This window comes from Haemaphysalis longicornis, unplaced genomic scaffold (genome assembly GCF_048455015.1).
Source record: "Haemaphysalis longicornis isolate Haplotype H1 unplaced genomic scaffold, Haemaphysalis longicornis Haplotype H1 scaffold_6, whole genome shotgun sequence".
In the NCBI taxonomy this organism is placed as follows: Eukaryota; Metazoa; Arthropoda; class Arachnida; order Ixodida; family Ixodidae; genus Haemaphysalis; species Haemaphysalis longicornis.
This window is the reverse complement of record NW_027526407.1, coordinates 86,353,265-86,380,353: the sequence shown is the minus strand read 5'-3', so window position 1 is coordinate 86,380,353 and position 27,089 is coordinate 86,353,265. Positions and strand designations below refer to the sequence as shown.

Below are 27,089 nucleotides of genomic sequence, written 5' to 3'. Positions count from 1 at the left end.
AAGGAATTCGCAGCTACTGACACGAGCTGGAACTCGAGGCAGCAACGGCGGCGGAGGTGGCTTTCTTTTGTTTTCGTGCTCATTTGTGCTTCTGTTCAGGCCGACACTCCTTCGATTCCCGCTCTTCTTCCTTCAGTCGAATGACATGCGCCCGTCCCACAGCAAGTTAAAACATGGAAGGCCTCGAGCTTTATTGTTGCAAACATGTGGCTGCCCGTTTCCCTCCGTCGTCGCAGGCATCTTACTGTTCGTGTAACACATCAACCCGGAACCAAACCACTCCATCACGAAGGACAGCCGACAGAGCACACTGAGCCACAGGACTTCCACGTTTAAATCTCCCACCTGCACAATGGGCATGGCATCGGTGGCGACATGAAGCGCAGCTGTGCATGCACACCCCCCTCCTTCCACCCCCAACCCGTGCACACATAAAGCGGAAACCGGTTATGGGCACATACTTAGGCATGAAATACACCGGTGAAAATGACTCTCCGATAGCCTTTCAAGCTTAAGAATTGTGGGCTCACGCCGGCATTCTAGCTTGGCAAGTTGCTTCTGAACCGGGAGGAATTCGAGCCACAAGGCCAGGGGAACTTGAGGTGGCAACGACAGTGACTACACGTTCGACAGTGGCAGCTTTCGGGTCGTTTTAATGCACTCATTCGCACTTCTGTTGATTATCCGCTGCCAGCCAATTGCGAAACTTGTGAAAGAGCAATTGGTGGTGTCGAGGAGAATAACAGTAGTGATAGAGGTGTGGGCGGTGGCGAAAAGGAGCGCCGAAGCGGCGCCGAGTAAAACGGCTTCACCGGAATGAAAACTTGGGGGGTGAGACATATACTGCTTCGCAGTAAGAAGCCAAGCCAGTTCCAGTCTTTGTGCTAAACGTGAAGGCACAACGATCACCAGCCCTGCCACAGGCAGATGGCGGTCGCGACAGTAACAAAGACCGGATGGCCATCTTCGATCTTGGTCACAACTAAAACCCCTTTATTGCGTCCATGGCCACTAAACCACTTGGCGGTGGCTGCCCAGAGCAGTGTATATTCAGGGGTCTGAGTCACAATGGCAATATGCCGCAAGGACGGAAGCACCCCTGGCTTTGGGAAGCTCGCACTCGAAGTTCCAACAGGCAAAAGGGGCCTCAAATTGTAAAATATTTTCTTTTAATGATGTATCTTTACATGATCACTGATGTCTTTTGATGATGGAGGTTGCATTGTACCTTAAGATGTGCTGTGTAGATCAATTATTCACTTTCCAATATTTATGCGATGTCACAGAACCTTTGTGTCTGTGAGTCAAAAAATTTGTAACTCGTTTTATTTGGAGTGCAATGTTTGCGTTAGGCTGCTTAAGCCCCTACCCACATGTGCCCATGGCTACGCTCGACATGACAAAAAATTTGTAACTCGTTTTATTTGGAGTGCTATGTTTGCGTTAGGCTGCTTAAGCCCCTACCCACATGTGCCCATGGCTACGCTCGACATAACGACTGTAAAGCATTTAATTAGAAACTGTAGAAGCACTAACCTAGCTAAACGGAAGAAAAAGGGTTAATTTTTCCCAGAAAATTACCTTTCACAGAGTATTGTGGGATTTGTGCAGCCAAACCATCTCATCACCAGCCTTCCACCTCCAGAGTAGTAAAATCTCTTAAAACTTGTATTTAAAAAAACACCAAAATTGAGTTTGTCATCATTGAAGGACTTAAGAATGGGTGGCTATAATTCCCACTTCCAAACCCACACGGACTGCATGTGATCAGTATCGTCACACAAGTTGTACTTTTTGGATCTGAACTATACATGTCTATAGTATTTCAAAAACGGTTAAATACTGGTAGGCATTTTGTGTCAAAAAACAGCATTTGAGTTTGTTGCATGTGTTCGGTACAATGCGTCAGGGTAGAGGAAGCAAGACCAGTGACGGGCAGTTTTGCGAGGCATGTCAAATAGCACCAGTTTGTCAGCATCAACATTTATTTCAAACATTGCAGTAAAAAACGTGTATCACAAAGCACTGCAGTGACACAGATAGCAAGAAGGCATCTGCACTCAGAATACAAAGCCAGAGAGGTGAAAATAGTTGCCGGAGAACTAATACACGAGGCCACAGTAAAAGATTGACTAGCACGCAAGTCACATGTGAACAAAAGAAAATAAAAAGAGTACAGTGATGAAGACACATTTTTGGGCAGATGTCGCGCTTGGGACATGACGGCAATAAACACAGGCATCCTGTCCTGATGACAATTGCTAAATTTTACTTTAGCTAAAATCTGACAGCCTGGGCAGGCAATATCTCTGCTTAAAATTCACACCAGCACCATTAGTACTTGCTACATCGAAATAAATGTTCAATGCACTTGATGCAGCATGTTTGTGCGATGGTAATTACTCCGTAACATAAGATGTGTTTACTTCGCACCAAAAGTTATGTAAAAAAAATTCCATAGGATTACGAATGTAACAGACCAAATCAAACAAGGGTCTTTAACAGAAAAGATCCTAGTGCTGCCATACAAATGGCGGAGACGAGTTTCCAATAGCACCGTGAATTTGGGAAACCACAGGAGCTAGTCAGCTCGCTAAAGGCTAGGGTTAACACATACTTTGCAAACCTTTACTCCCAGAGTTCACTATCACAACTGGTGCAATGAAAGCAGTCACATTTAAAACAGCGAGCGTTCATAGAAGATGACCAAACCTTACACGACAAAGTAGTGCTTCAATCCTTCAATATCACCCAGAATGCACAAAAGTATGAACCAGCCTCATTCAAATAATGACCTACACACAACGCAGAGCGAACTGAAGCCAGTAAAAAGGCCAATGATACAAAAACGCAGCACAAATATACTTTTTGCTGTCAGCTCGCAACTTGCTTATTCATGGGCACTCGGGCATTCTACAGCTTCTGGACCATTGCAGGCGTGGTACTTCACAGCATAATCGTGTAGCAAAAATGCCTAGGCACCAACCCACTGTAAGCCACAAAACTGGACGGCACTTAGGCAGCAAGCTTTTATCCCGCCTGCTTCAACATTGCATACTAGCTTGACGTTATAAAGCTCCGTAACTACGCGCTGCGATAACGGGACTTTTTGGTTTTGACTGGACTGTACAACATACACCAAAAGCATTCACCGTTCTCTCATGCACAAAACACACTCTTCTTCCTCAACATACTCTTTTCTAACAAAATACTTCCTACTAACATACTCTCATCATCAACGCACTCTTTCCTCAAGCTTGCACCTGTACCCGTGTTCAAAAGTACAAAGCATAAAGTTGAAATGCCAGTATTGTAATGAAGTATTAGCACAGTACCCTAGCACTACGTATGCCTCTGCGCAGGATGTCACGTAATGTTCCAGCTGTTTTGTTGCGATGTGGTCAAGAATGTTGGCTTTCGGGAGAAGAGTTTGGCATTTCAACAAAGTGCAAGTTGGTTTCCCCAGCATCACGCGAGCACCACCACTGCGGTGTTGTTTCGACATTTACTCAGCAAAACGGCCAAAACTGCCGCTCTCAATGCGAACTGTCGATTGGGTATTACCTCTTAGACCAAATCATGTCGGATTGCACGTCAACAGCTCAGTAGCCTAGTGATTTGCCCTGGGCGAAATGAATGCCACAAAACGAATCGATGAGCCGATGCAATTCCTTGCTACCCTACAGAGCTCAAGATTGTTCCACCCAATGCTGTGTCGTCTACTTTTCAGCTGCCGTTTTATATAACAGAAGAGAACTGGTTTGCATGTCTCCTCCATGTCAAACAAAATATTTGCACAAACAATTTGTTTGTGCAAATACATAACAGGTGTATACCTGTATATGTGTACACCTGCGAAATACACCACAGGTGTACATAACAGGTGTACACATTAAGAATAGCTGGCATTTGCAGAGATTTACTGCAAAACTGAAAATTTTGAAGAAATGTTACATCTATTCGCAGCAGTAAGACTGCTGGAAGGGGGATAGTATCCGTAGTGATTACTGTATTTATTCGATTATAAGGCGAGGGTACAGTATGGAGAGAGAGTGTGTGTATGTATGTGTATGTATGTATATATATATATATATATATATATATATATATATACTGAGCTTCAAATATAAGGCGGGGTATGACTTTGACTGCGGATTTTGGAAAAAAAAACCTCGGCCTATATTAGAATAAATACGGTAAGTCTGTTATGTCCCCCAGAAATCAGGCCTTATAAAACAATGCGCAATCTCACAAAAAGAACATCATAAATGATGTTTTCAATTATTTTTCATTAAATAGTAGTGAAAATACCATGGAAGAGAAGAAGAAGCCTATGTATAAAATAAAAGAACTGAAGCAGATTAGAAACTTGTGCAGGACACAAACTAATGTTGTCTCTAGTTATAGATGACCATAAACCCATGGGTGTTATAAAATGAATGGTTAACAGCCAATTATTATACGTAGAGAAATAGTGACACCACGACAGTTTAACTTGTGAATTGACAATCGTAGCTTGATGAATTCAGTGGCGATCAGGAACACGAAGGTACAAACTGACAGTTAAAATTAATGAAAAATAATGAACGATACTGCCGATGCCAGGAAGTGCAGTACAGGTGCACGTGTCTATGCACAGACAATTCTCCACCTGTGATGCTTAAACCTCAAAGCTGACAGGTGCTGCTGCAGCGGTAATCAAAACAACAAAATGCGGTTTTTATGTTGTTGAAACCCGTGCTAAATTGCATCAGAATACAGTCGAACACGGATATATCAAACACGCATATATCGAATTATTGTCTATATCGAACAGTCTGAACATCCCCTTGGAAAACCATGCAAAAGCATATAGCGCTGTTGTTCGAGTGTATCGAGCTCCCGATCATGGGCACATTCGATATATCAAACGCTGCGCCGCAAGTTACCGCTTGTCGCGACATTGAAGAGGTCTGTGATGTGCGCAGCTTTCAGATAACCTTTAGATTGGCATATTTTATATTTCGAATTATCGATATATCGAACTTTTTCGCGATCCCCTTGGAGTTCGATATATGCGTGTTCGACTGTACACCTATCCCGTGCCCGCCTTTCATGAAAATGCAGAGGTAACAATCCGCAAAAGAGCACACATTTCACACAGGGTGCCATTTCCATCAATACAAGTACACACAGAAACAGCTCCCAACTTAAAAATTAAAGGCTAACACAGTTTCCATTTGTAGCCCCAATACCTCAATTTACGCACCGTATTCAGCATACACCACAGGCCAGTAACAATGCTCAAGAACGTTACGAATCCACCTCCGCGCAATCAATAATCTGCACAACCTTCACGAGGACAGAAAGTTTTAAACTTTCGTCTTTGTTCACATTGACATGGTAAACAAATGAAATCAAAAATGAACCACGAACGATGATGACGGTATATGACATTTCGAAGTACCTTTTAAAGTGCAGCTTTTAGGAATACTTCTCACTGCGTCATGCTCACGAGGTCAGAGAATTGAAAGAGAAAAAAATATATTTATATAAAACTGAACTGAAGCGTTTAACACTACAGTCCACAGCCCCTTTCAATTCCAAAAACACATTTGCCAGAGCTTTGCCTCCGCATGGCTGAACAACCAAGCACTACGCCAGCTATGTAAACAAAGCAGCGCTTGAAATTGCACACAAATTAATTCAAGAACATAAGCACTACAAATACGTATTTGAAAGGCATACATTTGAAACACCACCGCTACATGCAACAGCCCTCGAGGGCTGTTGCATGAATATACCCGCCTTCAAACTAAAGTGAATCACGGCATTCACAGCGACTTCAGAAACGTTAAGCCTGCCTCTCACTAAGCAACTTGCCGAGCACAGCTCAAACCTATCGGCTTTCCAAATCAGCCACAGGTTTCACACGGACTTTGTAAGTAACAGAACTTTCTTTTAAGATCTAGAATGGGCAGGTGCACTTAATGGTGCTCCAAGTGTATAGACTCCTTCATAAACCGCTAAAACTTTCAATAACTGCCAGAGCAAGGCAAAGATGGCAATAAGAAATGACGTGTGCTCTGTGCTTTGCTGCACTTGGCGAGCAGTAGGGAATGCAGAACACTACAACAAGCAGCGAGCAAAAAAAAGTCCCTTCAAGATTGTTAACTAAACATGATGAGATTTCTATACGTGTTACAATACATAAACTAATGTAATTGTCCGCAGCTATTCAGTTTTAAGAACAGGCAAACGGGAAGCTTGCTTAATTTTTTTACGCAGTTTCACTACACAATGTCAAATCGATAGCATTAAACAGCCCATTTTGCTCAAGCATTATGAAGCACCTAAACATGTGTCATCAAAAGGATAACAAAGTAAACAATACTTCATACATTAAACATCTTCCTGAGCATTTCAGTCACTTAACTTCATTCACCATCTAACCGGACAAATAGAGCAACTCTGTAAGTACAAGAACCACAAGCCTCCACAAAACTTTTAACTGATCAGCAAAGGCCACTAACAAAGCCATGTGCCTTTTACACATCTCGCCTGCAATTTTTGTGCGTAGGCAGCTTTTGTGACAATGTAGTCGCCTAAATCGGCGGTTGTCCATACTGGCATAATATAAAAATTCGTTTAAACAATATTCGCTTTCTACCTTGTCTGAATTAAAAATAATTCTTTAGGCCTAGTGCAATAGATTTGCTCTGACATTTAGCGCCAAATGCTTATTACAGTAAAGGTAGCCCATGGTTTACAAGCCTACATTCCTTCTTGGACAGCTTGTCTGCATGTATGACGACTTGCTTACACAACCTCCGCTAACGCCAAGACGCAGCAAATCACAGAGCAGCACGGCTCTTAATCAGCTAGCCCTAACGTCGGTTGGCAGCGTAACGGAATACGAAGGGTCACCTAGAAACGCCAGCATCGCCTGAAGCATCCTGCGGCCGGATCGGAAGTGACCTCCCGCTGGGCACGAGCGAAGGCCAAGAAGATCTGCTCCAGCGTGGTGTCGCTCACAATGTAGTCTTCGAAGGAGAGCTCCTGTTTGAGCGACTCCAGGATCTCGAAGAGCTGGCTCCACTTTAGACTTGTGTCGGTGACGTGGAAGTGGAGCAATGCCTGAGGGTAAAACAAGTCGCAAATTAAGAAGAAATTCCGTACACGAGTGAGTCTAAACGTGTTTTCAGTGGTGGCTTGAAAGGGTCTGAAAGAGTATTTCAGACGATTGTCGAAGACATCCGCCGAACATAAAATAAAATCTAGGGTACGTATTTCCTTACCAACCATACGAGCACTGATCACACCTTGAGCGGTATTGTCCCATTATTACCTTTCTTTTTAATAGGCTACAGTTGTGTTTTAGAAGCCCCTATATGTGAGTCTTAAACGAGCCTTTTCAACATTTTGGGAGGCAGTTCATTAATGATTATTTGCTCAATACAACTGCATTATTAGTATAATCCTGCATGTGCACAATGCCCCTGAATTACATAACCAGAATCTCATTGTCACAACTAGCGGCCACCGATCTAAGCGACCACCAAGAAGCATGACAGCAGGGCGACGGGACCTTAGTTCAGTTTGATCGCATCACTTGGATGAAAACTTTAACACAGTGATAAATGTGTTAAAGTGCTATGTTAGATGTTAAACTGCATCACAAAACTGCATCACATGTTAAGCTGCATGTTAAACTGCATCACTCCTGTCACTGTAGTGCGAAACTCGAAAGGTTTTCAATATCGCTTGCAATTTCTCGGTTAAAAAACCTTCTTCCGCAGCTGCAATGGAGCTGACTCAGTTATCCAAGGCTGGTTCCTTCAAATCAAACAAGGTTTAATTCGGGCTTCATAACCTGTTTTAAAAGCCGCTTGCCGAGTGCCGTCACGAATAAGAGCTGCCGTGCACTAGTTGGTCTCTTTTATTTGCCTGCCATATGTGTTTGAAGCCGTTCGTAAGCAGTCCAAAACTGCTGCCGCAATACAAATTCAGTGGGCAAATAATATACGGGGCTGCTCTGACGGACTTCTGAGTACACTAGAACCCCGTTCATGCGTTTTTCACCGGACCGGGAAAACAAAACGCAACGACCAGGAAGAAGCAGCAGTGAGGAAACCCTCGAAAATGAACGAAAACAGTGTAGCTTTGACTTGCAACCGTGTATTTCTGCAACTTTGGCTTTCAAAACCTTAAAAAACTGGTGAATGTATGATTGCCGCTTCTTCCGATCGTTGGAAAACGCCACTCGTGGCACTGCAAGGCCCCTAGCGATGTCTACTCTCTTCCACGCTGGCTGCTTGTCTACTGCTTTCAGTACGTCAAGCTTTTCCTGAAGGGAAAGCGCCTCCCGTGTTCGCGACACCATCAAGGGTCGACCAAGTTTGCGGTTGCAAATTTAACGGTCATCTCAAAGCTTGAAGCACACGATGACGACGAGAGTGCGTACTATTCTTGCGGTGGTGCTTTATGGCAAACGCACATTGGCCAGTCCGAAGTGAAACTTCCATTGTAAGCGCAGTGATGATGGTGACAGAGTAGAGTAACAGAGGGCCATCTAGTGGTGCCGAATCGCACCCGCGTGCGGCTTCATGCAGTCAGTTCCGTAGCCAAGCCCGGCCAAGGCTCGTCGAACATCCAAATGGCGGTCCGCGCTTGTTGCCCGAGCAGGTTCGGAGTGTCAGATTGCGACGCATGATCCGGGAACGTACCCTGAACCACGACGTAACAGCGAGGATATGTGGGACTCTGCATGAGCTGCGCCGGGACTGGACAAAAACAACATAGCAGCCGGGAAAACGCAGCACTGAGGAACGCAAGAGTGGGGTTCTACTGCAGTGCCAAATGGCAAGCCAAAGGGGCCCAGTGCTGCTGCTCACCTGGTGGCTGTCCCTCAGCACACAGTGGCCAGGGAAGCGGGCCAGCATGGAGTTCTGGATGGCCTCGGTGATGCCCGGGGTGGCGGCCTGCTCGTGGCCCAGCTTGACGATGACCGTGAAGCCCTGGCCGAACTTGGACTTGAGGTGCTGGGTGGAGCCCAGGCAGCGGAACGAGCCGTTCACCATGATCGAGATCCGCTGGCACAGGGCTTCACACTCCTCCATGCTGGGTTGCGAAGCGGGAAGGAGGAGGGGAAGAAAGCAATACAGGTGACGTATGCGCATACGAGTCTTCTATGTCAACATATATGTATGGGCCTGTATGTATTCGTCAAGGCATGGACACGTATTACGTGAAGACATATACAGGACCACAAAACGTAGACATGCAAGCCTGGTGTGAACATATACACATATATGTATGGACATATATGATGTACTGACATATAAGGAACCACATGATGTATAGACATGCCTGCCTTGTATGACATATATGGACATACACGTACAAACAGATACGAATGAACATAAGCATATCGATCTACATATATGTCAACGTATGGGAGTATACATAAGGCCATCTACGACGTAGACATATATAGATATACGTGACATACAGCCATACACGTGTTGTATGAAGATATGTAAACATGTACGTACGAACAGATACATATTGATTTGATTGATTGCAGGGTTGAATGCGCTGACGCAACGCAGGTGATGAGGCGCGCCATAGTGGAGGGTGCAGGATTAATTTTGACCACCTGAATATGTTTAATGTGCGCCGAAATGTCATACACATGCGACAATTCTGCTTTTTGCCCACATCAGAAAAGCAGCTGCCACAGCCGGGAATCAATCCCGCGTCCTCGTGCTCAGCAGCACAACGCCTTAGCCACTGAGCCACCGGAGCGGATGGAACACATACATATGGACATATCCGTACGAACATACACGTGAACATATATATACAGCCGAAGCCCAATTACATCATGTGGTTCTTTATATGTCCGTACATCATATATGTCCATACATATATGTGTATATGTTCATATCAGGCATGCATGTCTACGTTCTGTGGTCCTGTATATGTTTTCACATATATATACAGGCAAAACCCAATTTAACAAAAGCCCCAATTTAACGAAGACATCCAGATCCCCCTTAAAGATGCCCACTGAGCCCAATTCTTTGAATAACTCCAAGTAAAAGAACTAATATTATGATCTCTCCCGGTTTAACGAATCTTTTCTCTAAAAATGCAATTCAGAAAGTGTTTATTTCGGTAAATTCTGCAGAGAACACCTCAAAATTGACTCATGTAACGCCAAAAGTACCATCGTAGAGCACCTTTGTCCTGCTTCTTGTAAACCGAGAGCTGAAGCACGAGACGAATATCGATGTTTTCATGGCAGTTGAAATGGTGGCGGCGGCTTGGAGGGGTGTAGCCCGAAAGAACCCATTCCCGTTTGACCCCTTCCTGTTTGAACCCGTTCCCGAAACGCCCTTCCCGCTTGACCCGTCCCGTGTGCGCCCGTTCCCGAAACGACCTTCCCGTTTGGGCGCTTCCTGTTTCAGCCCGTTCCCAAAACGCCCTTCCCGTTACAACCCGCTCCCAAAGCGCCCTTCTCATTTGAACCCGCATCGTTGCAACCTATTTGAATTTCTGAAAATATGCGTTACCGTCTTCGAAACTGTTCCCCAAAATGTGCTTACAAGCAACGGGTCATGCACTAAAAACTTGTATGCACCAAATTTTCCGGAATCGACCGATATTTCCGGCCGATAAAAGTTTCCAAATGCCTTAGGCCGATACTGCCCTCTTGACACAAAATTTGTAGCGGCGAAAGTCTACTATAAAGATACCCAATATCTTAAGGAATGCACGCATTGGATTTTTCTGCAGTTGGTGTTCGTACGTGCGGCTGAAATTTATTTATCAGCCACTCCTATGCTCATTGTTTAGAGCGTAGCTTTGTCTTCGAGTTCGAGAGATCTATAGATCAAAGCTGTCCGTAGGAGGGACTTTAAAAAGGCAAAAACGTGCAGAAATCTGAAAATTGGCTACAAATGCCTATCCTACGTGAATAATGGGCAGATATTTTTATTTATTTACCGAAACTTTACGGCCTGGTCGGGCTCATGCAAGAGTGAACATAAATACACATCAGTATTGGTTGGCGTAGTTTAAAAATGCCCCACACAAATATGTAAAAGACATAAATATGTAATAGACGCAAAGGGGTCCGAACAAGAATATGCATTCATAATGTATTCCAATTTTAAAATATGACGATTCAACCAGAGCACATATTTACAATACGTGGGGAAAATTCTTTTAACGATACTGTGTTCATTGTTCGTTCAGTTAACTTATTCCAGTAAGAAAGTGCACGAGGAAACAAAGAGAACTTTCGAATAGTAATTCAGCTGATTGGTTGCCTAATAGTCTTACTATGACGACTTCCCGCTGAATGTGTGAAAGGCCCTTGGAGGTAGTATTTTCATGACAATTTTAAGTTTCTGTAGTAAAGAAAATTTAGGCTAAAGGCAACCCTGCACTGCTAAAGTTTTTGAAGGTTTGCCCTATTATGCAAATTGAGTACGCTAAAATGACGGGAATAAACAGAATCAATAAAACGCAAAGCTAAGTTTATAGTTTTCGCCGTTTCTCATGACTGCGATTTTTTATAGCCAGATGTGGCATATGTATCCAGATACATAGGGTTACTTTATTTTTATACATCTTTTTATATTTTATAGTTTTCATCTGCTTCTTTTTGACATTGATGTACACTTGCGCTAATATAACGATTAAATGCGTTAGTCCGCCAAATACGATTTCTTTCAAAGTGAGGGCGTTTTTGCGATTTATTTGTGCTTCCGCGGCGCTTTTCTGGGCTTTTTGATTTTATCATTTTTTGGTTTGTTAATTTGAAACCTTTGTTAATTTAAAAGATTTGTTTATTAATTTGTTAATTGTTAATGTGTTTGTTAGGCTTTGTTAATTTAAAAGATTTGTTAATTGGTATGACGAATTGTAACCAGATTTCGTCGTCTCCAGATTCAAAAAGTGAAGCCCAGGTTTGAAAAGCAGTCAAGGACTCTGGATGTACTGAGCATGCTATCGCAGCGGCTGTGAACAAACGGAAATAAATTAAAAACAATATGAAAATGTTTTTATAACGTTTCATAAACTGGGTACATTATTCCGGGAACGGGCTAAATAGGAAAATATGAAACGGGAAGGTTCTTTCACCCCGGGTTGAAATGGGAAGGAACAAATGGGAAGGTTGAAATGGGAATGGGTTCATACGGGAACGGGCCAAGTGGGAAAGGGCGAAACGGGAAGGTCGGTTTGCGCCGGGTTGAAACGGGACAGAACAATCGGGAAGGGTGAAATGGGAATGGGTTCAAACGCGAACCTCTCCCGCTTGGAGAGCAACAACGCAGCCAATCGCCAACTGCTTCAGCCCTGCTGGCTCCTGTACACCAGGTCCTGAAATTGCGGAAGCTGTACCAGACTGCAAAGGTCTCGTACACCAGCATGAAGATGCCTGGGACCACCTTCATTCAGTGGATGAAGTGCCCATCGAGATAAGCTCCTCTGACTAAGTGAGCGCTGGTGCAAACGCAGCCACTACGGAAGTTTTAAATGACCGAGTTATCTTGCAGCTTGTAAAAAGCGTGGAGGAAGTGGCGGCGGGTGAAGACGCCGACGAAAGCGTTGAAGATATGGAAGCATCCGTGCTGATACCGGGTCCAGTGATGGATGCCCTTGATCTGCTGTGGACGTTTTCCGTCACGAACAAAGGTATGCACTGGAAGTATGCACTGAAAGTATGCACTGAATGCACTACAAACTTATGAGAATTCTGTGCAAACGTTGCCTACAAAGCGCATGCAAGCAAAGATTACCGACTCCTTGGGTGGGAAACAACATTGAAACCCCTAGGGGCCATTCTTGTTCACGTAACAATTTTCTTCGTCTCTTGTCATACGCGTGGGCTGCAATTTTATTTTCATGGCATTTACACTTTGCAAATATGACTCCGCGTACATTTTCTAGATGATGCTACATTATATAGTCATACGTACCAAATTAAGTGACCAAGAAATGCCTAACTCGATTTACCGAAGTTCTCAATTTAACGAAATCTTCTGCGATGACCCTTAACTTCACAAAATTGAGTTTTGACTGTATTGACTGTAGACGTATGCAATGTATCACATAGACAATATAGCCACGTGATGTCTTGTATGAATGTATTCATATGAGATACGTGTCTTGTATGGACTTGTATGACACATGGACATATACAACGTATCAACATAAAAATAACTTGGGGCCTGGTGCGTATGACACTGTGAGTAGACAAATCATAGCAAGCCAAGGAAACAAGCCCGGGAGGGTGAGAAAAGCATTCAGCTAAAATAATGTGCAGTGCACACACAAATGCATGATGTCTAGGCAGCTTCGTCAACTGCCGATGGCCCCCATCAACTGGCCAATCCCCTATGCAGGAATGGAGAAAATGGAAGCCCATGTGCAGTAGTGATATTTTGTTTCGAAATAAGTACAAGCACTTTTGGTGCTATGCAGAGTGGTAATTAAGCATGCTGATATGCCGTGCCCCTCCCCCAAACCAACCTAAAAGATTCCAAATTGCTTTCGATACCAAAACGAACACATAGAACTGAGCCAACAGAATAAGTTACTGTAAAAAAATCCCAGGTCTTGGAAAAATTTTGGCACTGCGGGTCTCGAACCCAGGTTGTTTGTGGCAAAACCAATGTTTCTACACTGGGCTATTGAGGCTGAACGGTGAGGCTTTTTTACCACTTCCCAAAACAATAAAAGGAGTGTTTACGGTAAACCAGTTGGTGGGTTTCAGCTTAAGCACAGAAAAAACAACACGTTTTTGTGTGCTTTGTCCATGTTGTTTTTTTGTGTGCTTAGAGGGGACACTGGTCTTAAAATAACTTCTTTTAATTTTCAAGTGAACTCTCTGAAACTTGTCAGTCTTGCTTTTTTTTCCCACTGACTTCAAATGTGCCATTATTTTTTCAGTTGGTCAATTAGTTCCCAAGATAATTGGAGATAATTAGCCATTTTTGGTCAAACAACAGACAAAACAGTGTTGGTCATAAACTGTAGTATTTATATTTTCCAATACTATGAATCCTGGTGAATGCAATAAGAGAATCGGTTTTTTGATGCATCGCTGAGAACTAGTTTTACAGCTCATTAAACCTTGGTGGCACCAGTGGCAAGGAACCATTTTGAGTGCCCATTTCAAACACCAAAGTTTAATGAGCTGTAAAGTTAGTTCTAAGCAGTGCATTAATGCACTCAGCAGGGTTCATAGTATTGGAAAATATAAACGTTACAGTTTTATGACTAACACTGCCTTGTCTATTGTTCCTCCAAAAATGGCTGGTAATCTCTAATTATCTTGGTAACTAATTGACTGACCTCAAAAATAATGGCATAATTGAAATCAGTGGGAAAAAAGCAGGAACACTGACAAGTTTCACAGAGTGGACTTAATAACTAAAGGAAGCTGTTTTACGAGCAGTTTCCCCCTTTAAAGCGCAGAAAAAGCAACAAGTTTCTGTTTTCTTTGTCCATGTTGTTTTTTCGTGCGCTTAAAGCTGAAAGTTGGGGAATGCCAACTAATGCGAGCGCAAGCTCTTTTTCAGCAGGTGGCACTGGGCGCATACAGGAAGTCGTAGGCCTGTACCCACAGAAGAACAGAATCTCGCTATCCATTAACAGTGGCAACTCATTCACCTGTGACTGGTGAGGATGACGGCAGAGCCCATGAGCTTCTGGACGTCGTCCAGGCCCTGCCAAATCTTCCTTCTCGCCGCTGGATCGACGCCCGCCGTCGGTTCATCGAGAAACACCACCGGCGGGTTCCCAATCAGGGCCATTGCGATCGAGAGTTTCCGCCGGCTGCCACCACTGCAAAAAAGCAGAAGGCAATTAATGAATTAGATTGCACTTCCCACTTTGCTTGCGGTTTTTCTGCTTACTGCACCACTCTTTTCTTACAACAAGAGTTCACCCAAGCTAATGCTGACAGCATCTGCTCAAAATAACTTGAGTTTGAAGCATCGGACATAGTCTTTAAAAGAAGCTTAAACTAAGTAAAGCCACAATGACCAATGTGAAAGGTACGAGCCACTATACATGCCATATTAATGGATGTTGGGAGGCAAGTAATTACATAGATGTTTTTCTAAACATTTCTGAATACAGCCCCGTACAAGAGCACAATGTAAAAATAATAAACAGGTCTCTATTTGGTTCACCTCTCTTCACAAACAGCTTCACTGTAATAAATGCTCTTTAAAGGGACACTGAAGTCAAAATACAATACCTAGATCGATAGGTTAGCTAAATGAGGACACGAATATACCACTCTTACATGTAGCATTTCTAAAATAAGATAGAAAATAGCCAAAAACGTGAAGACAGGCGTCGCCACCTCTGGCTATACTGTGAAGCTTACACCGGAAGTGGTTACAACTGCAAGGCAAATATTTTATCAATACGCCTTCAGAAGTTTATGAAAACTGAGCTGGAAGTTTTTGTGGTGTCACGTTTGAACTCAGAAGAACAAAAAGAAAGCTAGAAACAATATCATCAGAGCACAGACGGTAGATCAAGCGGCGAACCCAAACACCAACAATTTCGTTTCAGTTTCGGCGCAATACCCGGTGCAATACTTGGCCAGATAGTTGTGCAACTGTGCATGCAATACTGATCCCAGGTCCCATGCAAAAACATTTTGCTTAGAGGTTCGGAGCACCAGTAGACTTGGGAGTAGGGGAATGCAGGACTGATTTGACCAAAACTGAATAAACCGTTTGGTTTGTGGCAGCATTGTATTCGGTTGCTTCTATACCGCTATATATCACTGCTGCCTTGCTTGCTTCCACTTTACAATGATGCAAACAGCTGTAACAGCAGCCACTATTTGTGTCATGGAATCGCTGCTAGGGAATTGAGGAAGAGAAATGAGTCGTTTGATCAGCAATTTCTCAGCAATTGAGGAATCTTTCGACACTAAATCAAGGCTAAAATGGCAGCGAGAAGGACCAACTTTCGTTTGAAACCAACTTGTTGGTTGCCTTCAGTGTTCCTTTAAGTGGTTCAACTCAGACTACTGCCCTGTGGCTGACAAGCACGCAAACAGTTCGCATTCAAATCCATAAAAGCCATGAGGAACAGATATTTAATAGCTCCCTGTTTAGTTAACTTCTCCGCTAATAAGGCTTCTCCTTCAAAAAACAGTTTTTAACCCTTTGATACCCAAACCAAACATTTTTTTTTATCTTGGGCTTTGTGAGGTTTTGGACATTTAATGCCACATGTTGACAGACGAAGGTACCCCAACCTTCAAAAAGTGGAAAAAGAGGGCGGCATGTACTTTTGCCTGCTAAAAAAAAACCAGACTTGCTTCTGCATTTCGACTCGAATTGAGCCTGACGGCTCAATGGGTTTGTAACAGGTAAACAAACTTGTGCAATTTCGTTGTTATTACAAATGATAGCAATACAGACTTCACGCTTATGGTCTGTAATCACACTGTAAACCATGCTGATTAAGGTAGCATGTTTGTTCAACCGATATACAAAGCAACAACAGCCCGGCATTGCTCAGGAATAACACGTCATTGTGTCCGTCCTAATGAACACAATTTTTTCTGACCTCATATTTGTGACGCCTGGAGTCCTTCAAGATCGTAGAATATTTTTTGTAGTGTTAAATTAGGCAAAAAATGAAAGTTCTGAAAATGAAAGTGCTGGGCATCAAAGGGTTTAACATTTCAACTTGTACTGATTGATTGATCGATTGATTGACTGTAGGGTTTAACGTGCAGACGCAATGCAGGCGATGAGGCGTGCTTTAGTGGAGGGCTCCAAATTAATCTCAACCACCTGGGGCATCTTTGACATGCGCCGAAATCTCGAACACACGGGCGTTTTTGCTTTTTGCCTCCATCAGAAAAGCGGCTGCTGTGGCCGCCGCGGCCGGGAATCAAGCCCGCATTCTTGTGCTCAGCAGCTGGCCTTAACTCGAACTACTGTCCGATGCCTTACAAGCGGGCGAATGGTCCGCCTAACAAGCCAGTGTTCCTAAGCTTACCTGTAGGCCTCCGTCATCTTGTCGGCGTGAATTTCGAGGTCAGCGAGGCTGATCATGTAGTTGACGACCGAGGGAACCCGGTGCGAGGGAACCCCCCGGATCAGTGCAAACAGCTCCAGCGTCTCACGCCCCGTGAGCTTGTCTATCTGGGCGTCAAACTGGGGGCAGTAGCCAATCTTGGACTGGAACTGGGATGCACATGGGAAAAGAAAAAAGGGGGGCATGACACCAGCTCACCTAAATCAGCCAAGAACAAGAAATACAGGCAAAGAGACACCACCCATCCTTTTACCTTATACCCCCGCCACACGACAAATTTAATGTCATTACCATTGAATGTCATTTGTTCAAATTGATGGCGTATTCGGTTGGGCGTCTACGAGCGCTCTGGAGTGCTCTGAAAAGCAGCTGCACCTTCAGTTGATAGAACTCGAGCACTCGAACTACCTTCGGTTGATTCTTTCAAAGCGTCAGCCTCCGACTCGAAGCGTTTCCGACCGCACTGACTTTGAAGTGAGAGCGTGGCGCGATCTGGCCGGGAGGATGGGTCACGTGACACAAAACACCCCGGTTTACCACAACCGGACTGGAGAAGCGGCGAGCACGCATGCGCGCCTGCCGCTCCTCCAGCCCGGCCCTGGGTTTACCCGGGGGCTTCACGCGCTGGCTGCACGGTGGCGCTACAGGCGCGCTGCTCCGAGATTGCCGATGCATTCGGTTGGTACGCTGCTTCTCGCACCAGAGCAAGAGCCAGAGGACTGGAGCGGCCAACCGAATACGCCATGACATTTGTTTTTGCTGCCACACGAGAAAATGTAACATTTGATCAAAATGACATCAACGACTGAATGAATTTGCGGAACCCATTCGACTGCGTTCTGCCAGCAAATGTGTTATCTAGACACCACAGACTCGATGGGAATGCACACCCAAAAACAGATCACTAAAGCGTCAATAGCATTAAAATTATTTTGACATGCGTATACTTTTTGGTCATTTATTTAGTCATATGAAACAAGCCAATTACAGTGGTAAAAAATAAAACTGCTAGCCTCACTACCAGGCCAGCCTCAGTAGCTATGGTAGGCACCAGCTTAAAGCGCATTCAAAAAGTGTAGTAAAGGTGTTTTTTGCTAGTTTTCACAAATATTGAAGTGCTTAGTAATATATTTTCTCCACGCAAGTTTTTATCCATCGCAACTGCCATCATTTGAAAATGACATTAATTTTGGCTGTGTAGCAGCGCGTTAAAAAGTGGTATTAAGTAGAGCAAATGACATTGGATGGGAATAACATTAAATTTGCCGTGTGGCAGGGGTATTACACTTTGAACAGCTTTAACAAGCTTTCATTACCTACAGCCAGCCAAACAAAAGATGTGGCAAAAAAGAAAAGATGACGTTTTATTAAGAAAATTGTGCCTGAAACAAAATTTAAACAGCAGTGACAAGGCATCATTCTTAGATGCAAATTGGTAGGCCTACATGCTACATCACTATGCCAGCCACAGTCACGCAAAGAACCATTTCTGAATGCATTATTACGGCAATACAATAATCAGCAATAATACAGCGACGTCATTACAATATTATGGTTAGAGGGACGAGAACCAGCTGCATTACCTGGAGAGTTCTTCCAGCCGTGATTTTTTTTATTTCAAGCAAAACAGTGTTTTCTGCGTGCTTTCTTAAATTTTTGGGTCCCATAAGCCCCTAAAGAAAAAATAGAGCTCAATGTGTAAGTAGTAACAGATTTATTAACGAGGCAATTAATTAGGACATCTGGCAATTAAAAGTTTAGTGTTGAGCAGAGACATTACTTTTGCATACTTTCCTAAACGTTACGACTACACGAACTTACAAGCAAAAAATTAGCTTCGTAGTGCACGTATTGATAGATTTACATGCTTGTGAATAAACCTCACACCGTTATTTTTTTTTCAGCCTGTATGTCGTAAATTCCTCTTCACTGGAGCTTCTTCTTCTGTGTAGCGTGCAGCTCTACTAAAATGAAACAGTGATATCTGATGATGATTGATGATGACTGTAGGGTTTAACGCGCCGACACAACGTATGCAGTGAGGCGCGCCGTAGTGGAGGGCTCCAGATTAATTTTGACCACCTGGGGGTCTTTATCATGCGCCGAAATCTCGTCCACACGGGCGTTTTTGCTTTTTGCCTCCATCAGAAAAGTGGCCGCCGCGGCCAGGGATCGTACCCGCGACCTCGTGCTCAGCAGTGCAATGCCTTAGCCACTGAGCCACCGCGACAGGTCCAAAAAGTGATATCTATCGCAATAGGTATCATTGAAGAACAATTCCCCACCAAAACTAGCAGTTTTGGTTTTGTTCTCTATGCGCTAGAGCATGGTTTCTCAAAGTGGGTTCCCTGGAACGTACGGGTTCCGCAGGCCCCTCCTCAGGGTTCCGCGAGCCACTGATAAATTTTTCGTGGTTCCGCAGTCGCAAAGTCTTATATGGTGAACTTCAGGTGCGATCGATCTAAGGAACCTCCATTACTCACGCCCGAGTGTCAGTAAGCACATCTCGGCGCATAACAGAAACGCGCGAGCTGCGCTATAAATCTCGCCAGCAGCTTGTAGCCAGCCAGACTCCGAAATCGGGCCACGTGGTTAAACTATTGCACTTGTATCTCGGCCTTATATTACCCCCATGCGAATTTCTCCTGTTTGGAGATAGGTGCCGCTAGCGTACGCATTCGCGTAAAGTCGACGGGAAAAAAAACGATACCCTTGCTTGCTTTTGAATTTATTGCAGGTTAATGTAGCATGAACGGAATGAAAACTGGCGGGAGTGGGGGGTTCCTTGGCACTTAACGGAACTTAGCAGGGTTCCCTGGGACCAACATGCTTGAGAACCCCTGCGCTAGAGGAACTTTTATGTGACGGTGTCAACTGACACCACTAGGGCCGAAAGGGTTAATAACACCCGCCCCGACTGCGCCACCCCCCCACCTACCTCCTGCAGGTTGTCCTGAAGGCTGGCCGTGCCAAGGAAGGCGTTGCCAGAGCTCATGGGGATGTCGCCGGTCAGCATCCGGAACGTGGTCGTCTTTCCCGCACCGTTGACGCCCAAGAGGCCAAAGCACTCGTTCTTGTGCACACTGAAGGTCAGGTTGTCCACAGCCTTGGGTTGCACGTACATTCGTTACGGGGGAGGAAAAGAAAGAAAGACGGAACAGGTACCATTAATGAAGTGTTTAAAACAGGTTGCAAGATCATTATTTACAGCAAGATACCTAAGATTAAGGGGGCACATGGGCCTTTGATCAAAAAGGTTATTTTTACAGTTATGATGATAAAAATTGGAGGACATGTGTAGTTTTCCAATCTGATTGTAGATATAAAATTTGTTTTTATGTAAAATTACTACATTCAAATTTATTTGGATTTTTATACTTGATTTTTTCAGAGCTTTTGTAAAAGAACTGCTGGAGTGATGCAGCTGAACAAGGCAGCGGTGAACTGTGCACAAATCAAGGAGTGCGATAAGACTAACGTCATCATTCTATCTGGTCTGGAGCAGAAGTTACGACCGTTCGAAGTTTGTGCTTGGAAGGCAAAACCTGGTTCCCATTTTCGAAGCCCAAACTTCAAATGGTCGTAACTTCTGCTAAATCTGGAAAAAGAAAGTTGCCGCAGCCCGAGTATAAGACATCTGGGTAGGGTTTGTAGCTCAAAATAACAGTCGAAATGATGAAGGCCAAAGTTTATCTTTCAGGACCTTCATTGAATTCAACAATTTCTGTTTTAACTTTCAACATGTATTCCTCAACCATCTTGCATGTGAACGTCTACTGTTGGAGATGCCACATGCAGCAATAAATCTACAGCAGCAATAACTTCATCGCAACAGTAAATCTTTCGCATACATCGGAAATTATTTAAATTATTATCTCAGCTTGAAATAAAGAGGGCCTTTTGCTTTCAGTTGCACGAACAAGTACGTATCGCTTCCAGACACAAACAGGGCCATGTTAATAAAGTCAGCTTTGTCTCTCAAAGTTAGTTCGTCTGAAAAACGTAATCTGCCTTGGGAAATACGAAGAACAAATACTTGGACTGCCATTAAAGAGATACTAAACTGTGAAACAAGCAGGTATGTACTGATAGTTTACAGTCAAGTCTTGAATACAAATACAATGCCACTCCCAGTACCAGCAGTACATAAAGAAATAGACATTTTTGGTGGAGCCCATGGCCTTCAGCTCATACAAAAGCCAGCGTTTTAATACTAGGGAAACCGCGAGAGATTTCTAAATAAACAGGTGGAAATAATTTTCATTCTGCACTGAAATTTCTGAAGCCTGAAGGGTGGCGACCCGTAGTGCCTACACGTCACACTACCTTACGTATCCAAACGATTCCGCTGATTTTGAATCTGTGATTCAAAAACCGCATGAAGGAATAGGGAAGGTTGCACATTAGTGTTGTTTTAACCGGGGACACGTTTTTAGGCACCTCTTTTAATCTCACGTGCAGTTAAAAGTACGTTACAGCACGACTCGCGGCATTCCTTTGTGGCGGGTCACGTATGGCTGGTAGATTTAAAAATGGGGATTTAAAATGTTCTAGGTGACTATGAGCAAAATCGTTTGGGGTTACAGTGTTTTAAGTGATTCCTTTCATTTTGAATAAAGAAAATATATTCGACGAAAATCGTTTGTCTGCGCGCCCCTTGACCATTGCGGAAAATTCCAACAGCCTGAAAACCGATATCGTCACACCACATGTTTTTACGCGCTCAATTTGTGACATCACAAACCATGAATACAAAGAAGCACACTTCCCGACGTGAGCTTTCTTGAAAAGAATGGAGGAATAGAACCCCATGCACGTAAAGTAAATGTACTTAGCCACTTAAGTTAGACACGTTTTTTAGAGAGACACAAATTTCAGGTTAGTAAGCCTCAGCAAACAGGCAAGCTTGACAACTCTCTGCAGCAAGGTTTGCTTCACTTTCGATTTCAATTGGGTGATTTGTCTGAGTTGAACAAGTATAGTCAAAATACTTGCACAAGTACAAGAGTTTGTTCTCACCACCAGTCGACATATACACAAGAAAGCAGCGAGACAGCGACGTTAACTGTTCGCAAATTTTCATGCTTTACACACATTCACCCAACTTCCACCAGCTCACAGTATTATTAGTGTCTGAACAATGCTGGGGATCTTCTCCATTTATGACGCCCAGTTTTATATCGCAATAAAAATTACCCGGAATGACAGAGAAATTCCAAGTCAAATGTTCATTGCTAAGCCAGCAGAACACACTATGTCGTCAAATAACAGCCGAGAGAGCTAAGAAAGCTTTTATTTTTCAGTTCAAAAGAAACGTTATTCAGCCTTCAAGTCCCTTTTAGCTGCTTTTGCAGCAAAACAAAACATAAACAAGAGGATTTTAAATTTTGGGGGTTCTAACGTGCTGGAGCTACATCTGAGTTATGAAGCGCGCCTTAATAGAGCTCTCCGGGTTAATTTTGACCACCTGGAGATCTTGACCATGTGCCGACATCTCAACACATGGGCGTTTTTTTTGCTTTTCGCCTCTGTCAGAGAGACACAGGGAGAGCCTTACCTGAAGAGACCTGAAGTTCTTCTTCAGGTTGAGCGCAACCAACGCTTCGTTGGCCATGCCATTACTCCTCACTATCGCCTCGACTGCGTTGCGTTCCGCCGTGACGTCGCTGTCTTCGGGCCCGGTCGATGCGTGGATGGACATCTCGATATCTGTCGAAGGAAAAGACCGCGTTGTCTCAGAGAGTGTCACTGCGCACAGTAATACCTCGCACTCTTGAAATACTGTACAACTTATAGGTGAGCAAAACTCTTTTTTAGAACGGGGTAGTTCTGAAATACCTCCTAACAACTTTCTTGGTCACTTCTGTACAGCAAGCTTTAAAAAGAAAAGAGCGTTTGCTCGCACGTAACTAACACTGCATAATATTCCGGTGCAGCCTTGCGAGCGTACAACGCTGCAGCCATTCATGTGCGCCTAATAGAGATTTACAAGGTTCGTGCATAGAGAATCACAGGACTTATCGGGTGTACTTGTAAGCCATTTGGTCTCCAGAGCACCAAATTATGTTCTGCGTACTTCCGAATATCTCACGAGCCTAGTAAGTTACGGTTCCATGTGCAATGCTACTCATGCAAAGGACTAGCAGTGCCACATAGGATCCCTTACACGCGCTGAGAAGGACACCACAGGGATTCAGACAGGGCCACTTGCGAATGTCTCTCATTTTCTCAGAGATTCAAATGAGAGAAACTGCCAGGGAATCATTCCAATGAGTAAATGACACACAGATTTCACAGACGCTCATAGGGATCTCTAAGAAACTGGAAGTGCTTGTGAGCACTTTTCCTGTGAGAATAACTAAATAAATCTAACAGGAAAAAACACTAAGTGCTTGCAGAAAAGTGCTCGCAAGCATCTCTCATTTATCAGAGATCCTCAATGAGGAAAGCTGCCACATCACCGCCACAACACATCAGCTCGGTCCGCACATTTTAGACGAAAGACTTCGCTACTTTCAGAAAGATGGGAACTTGCAAGTCGCTGTGGTGTGCGGCCAGGGCAACGAGGACTGCATGGCGTTTCATTTCCTGCTCCAACTTGTACACTTCCATTTTCAAACAAACGGCGCACTATGAATGATAAGGGGTCGACGAACAAGAAGCCGTACGCCTTGATATATACGATGAGGCTGCGCTGGTGTCTATGGCGACAAGGAACAGCGTTCTCAAATAACTCGCGCACCTGGTGTGTGTGTGTGTGTGCGTGCGTGCATGGCAATTTTTTTGGCTCTGCAAACTACACCCTCACTGTATAATTGTGATCGCCATTAGGGTTGTGCGAATAGTAATATTTTAGTTTGAAGCGAATTCGAAGCGAATAGTCCTTGGGGTCGAATACAGTTAAACCTCGATGTAACGAAGTCGGTAAAATTCGTAATTTACTTCGTTACATTGGAATTTCGCTACATTGAAATTCGCGGTTATAATGAAGTGTTCATCCAGTGAAGCGTTTCCTGAAAAAGAAAACGTGGCGCGCATACACGGCCGGCGCACTGTTTCTGTTTCTATCGGTGCTTAATCGTCTACGCGGGCATCAGCGTGATCCGCATGGAGCGTTTTCTTCCCGCAAAAACGCGCCCCGCAAGCCACAGGCGCGCTGACGCAGCCGCGGAGACCACCCGCGCGATGCGGGTAGCTCCAGCGACCGATTCTAACCGCTTGCTGAAACGCAACTCGACGGGCAAAGGAGAGGGGTATGCGAGAAAAAAAGCGGATAACGTGGGCGAAATTTTCACTGTAAAACGCCATACGCGCCGCTTACGAGAGCGCCCATCAAATATCCTTTGCGGCGGCCTTATCGTCTAGCCAGCCAGCATCCCCGAGTGCTTCGAAGCTCCCGCCGTAGGGTGCGCGCCTCCCCATTGGCGAAACCATGGCAAAACTGGTCAGGCTCCTCCCACCGCTGCGCGCAGCGCGAGTCACTTCCCGCCGCCGGCACGCAATCGCGGACGCCGGTGTGAAAAAAAAAAAAACGCGCGTGCAAGGCTCATAAAGATTCACAAATGCTTGCTGGGACGACGAAACCCAATAAGCATGAGCGAACTCGAACGAAGTGCAAAGCGGCGGCTTGCAGCGGCGGCGGCAACGCCAGTGGCGATTAGGCTTACCACCGCGGAGGATATTTGATGGGCGCTTTCGTAAGCGGCGCATGTCACGTTTTACAATGAAAATTTCGCCCACGTTATCCGCTTTTTTTCTCGCACGCCCCTCTCATATGCCCCTCGAGTTGCGTTTCAGCGAGAGGTTAGAAGCGGTCGCTGGAGCTACCCGCATTGCGCGGGTGGTCTCCGCGGCTGCATCAGAGCGCCTGTGGCTTGCGGGGCGCGTTTTGCGTTTTTGCAGGGAGAAAACGCTGCGTGCGGTTCACGCTGATGCCGATTAAGCCGTAGACGATTAAGCTCCGACAGAAACAGTGCGCCAGCCGTGTATGCACGCCACGCAGTTTGTAGGCAAGGGACTTAATCAAAGACTTCGTGGCTGGCTGCATCCGCGGCATTGGGCGACCCGTGTCGCCGTTCGCGTTTTATTGGGACCCCATTTCGGCGCTTGCGTCTCCCAAAATCTACTTCTACAACTTCAATATCGTGCCTCGTTCTCCATGAAACTTCGTTACATTGAAATTCCGGTCAATGGCACTGCGGCTTGCCTAACGAAACCGAAACTTGAACGCAGTTTTGATATTCGTTCACCCCGAATACTTCGAAATATCAGAAATTAAATATTCACACAAGCCTAATCGCCGTAAAGTGAATAAATACGGTAAATGCCTCACGGATTTCACAGGGACATTAGGATCTCACTGGGAAAGACATCATGAGGATTCACAGAAAAGTGCTCGCAAGCATCTCTCGTTTCTCATAGATCCTCAATGAGGGGAAACTGCCAGGAATCTACTCCACATAGTAGACGCCACACAGACTCCACACGGACGCCACACGGACACTCGCGGTGATCCCGTCACCAGCAAAGACTCACGGATGTCATGGGCATTCTTGCGCGAATCATGGGCACTCTTGCGCGAACACACACCTTCGTGCCGCTTGCCCAAGCACAGGGACCTGAGCCGGTACCAGAGGCCGTACACGTTGGACTCGAAGAAGGCCAGCAGCAGGAAGAGCACGATGCCGACGAAGAAGAGGTACAGCATCTCCCGCCCGCTGCCGTACCGGTCCGTGGCGAACGCCGAGTGCGGCAGGTAGCAGTAGGTGCCGTTGCCGCAGTCTGCAACAACGACAAAGCCGGTGGAAAAACAGGGCACGGTCTCTAACAAGTTTTCAATTAAGAATTCTTACTCAAGGACTTTCGAGCACCTGTGAAAAAATTCTAAAAATACTACGGTAGTTCACGCTAGTTACATTTTATTGCCCGGAACCAAAGACAGTGACTTCACGTATTTCATGTACAGTTTCATTCGACTAAATGAAATTGTGAAGTCTAGGGCAGGTCATTGCTTTCTATTCAGTTGTTGACAACGCTGAGCTGATGCTGAGCCGCAATGTTTCCAGTCTTTCTCAGGCTTATCGATTTCACCGCAAGTGTGATGTTGCCACTTGCTTCAGCCTCTTCGGCATTTTGCATGCACCCCATAGAGACACAGTCCCATGCCCTCCTACGCAATACAATCCCCCCAACACAAAAAAAAAAAAGGACACAGTTCCACTCAGCGTGAAAGCTGTCAGAAGTGCGGAGCAGTGATTCACCGGTTTTTCCCTTGTGTTATTGTTGTACCTTGTGTTTCATCATCATCATCATCATCATCACCACCGCCACCACCACCACCGACCTATCTACGCCCACTGCAAGGCAAAAGCCTCTCCTATTATTTTCCGATTAGCCCGGTCCTGCGATAACTGCGACCAATTTATCCCCGCAAACTTCTTGACCTCGTCTGCCCATCTAACTTCCTGCCACCCCCTGCAACACTTGCCTTCTCCAGGGATCCACCTTGTGTTTACCTTGCGTTTATTTGTGTTTTGCTGTTCTTTCTGTGTGTACTGCTTTTCTTTTTCTGTGTTTAGGTTTTCTTTTTATGTTTTCCGTTCGTTTATGTGTTTTGATCAACTTGGGCGTAACAACCCCTCTAATTGCCCAATCTCTGGCCAGTATCCTGTATGGGTATGTGACAACAGGAACAACAGCAACCATCCCAGAAGGCTGCCGGAAACTTGGCTGCGACGCCTAGGACTGCCTTTGTCCCTTCCAGTGCTTTTGTTTTCGGGGGCGCAAAGAAGCTGGGCCACTACCATAGGGATTTGCATCACGTAGTCCACTCATTCGTAGCAGATACAGCTCGTCTTCCATGCTAGAACTATTCGGATCCGGTTGACTTTTATGTTATTTTTGCACTCCTCTTTTTTCCTGTCTCTTAAACTTAATGACTAAATAACTCCTGCTCCCCAACTTCGTCTTACCTAATTGGTTTTCACGACAAATTTTTCTTGGCCAATCCCCCTACGTGG

The 27,089-nt window shown here is 44.7% G+C and overlaps 1 protein-coding gene across 3 annotated transcripts in view; it reads right to left on the bottom strand.

Annotated features, from left to right (window-relative positions):
* Nucleotides 1-1,967: 1,967 nt before the first annotated feature.
* The window catches only part of LOC144143606 (phospholipid-transporting ATPase ABCA3-like), a 105,605-nt gene continuing 80,483 nt past the window's right edge, over nt 1,968-27,089 (bottom strand). For 2 of the 3 annotated variants that reach the window (XM_077675435.1, XM_077675436.1), the window contains 7 exons: nt 25,606-25,851; nt 22,628-22,779; nt 20,009-20,176; nt 17,032-17,219; nt 14,668-14,841; nt 8,874-9,099; nt 1,968-7,116 (listed from right to left, as the gene is read on the bottom strand). In XM_077675435.1, the coding sequence (XP_077531561.1) occupies nt 6,907-7,116; nt 8,874-9,099; nt 14,668-14,841; nt 17,032-17,219; nt 20,009-20,176; nt 22,628-22,779; nt 25,606-25,851 (1,364 nt within the window). In that variant the 3' untranslated portion in view covers nt 1,968-6,906. The remainder of the gene's footprint in view (nt 7,117-8,873; nt 9,100-14,667; nt 14,842-17,031; nt 17,220-20,008; nt 20,177-22,627; nt 22,780-25,605; nt 25,852-27,089) is intronic. The other variant, XM_077675437.1, reaches the window with a different exon arrangement.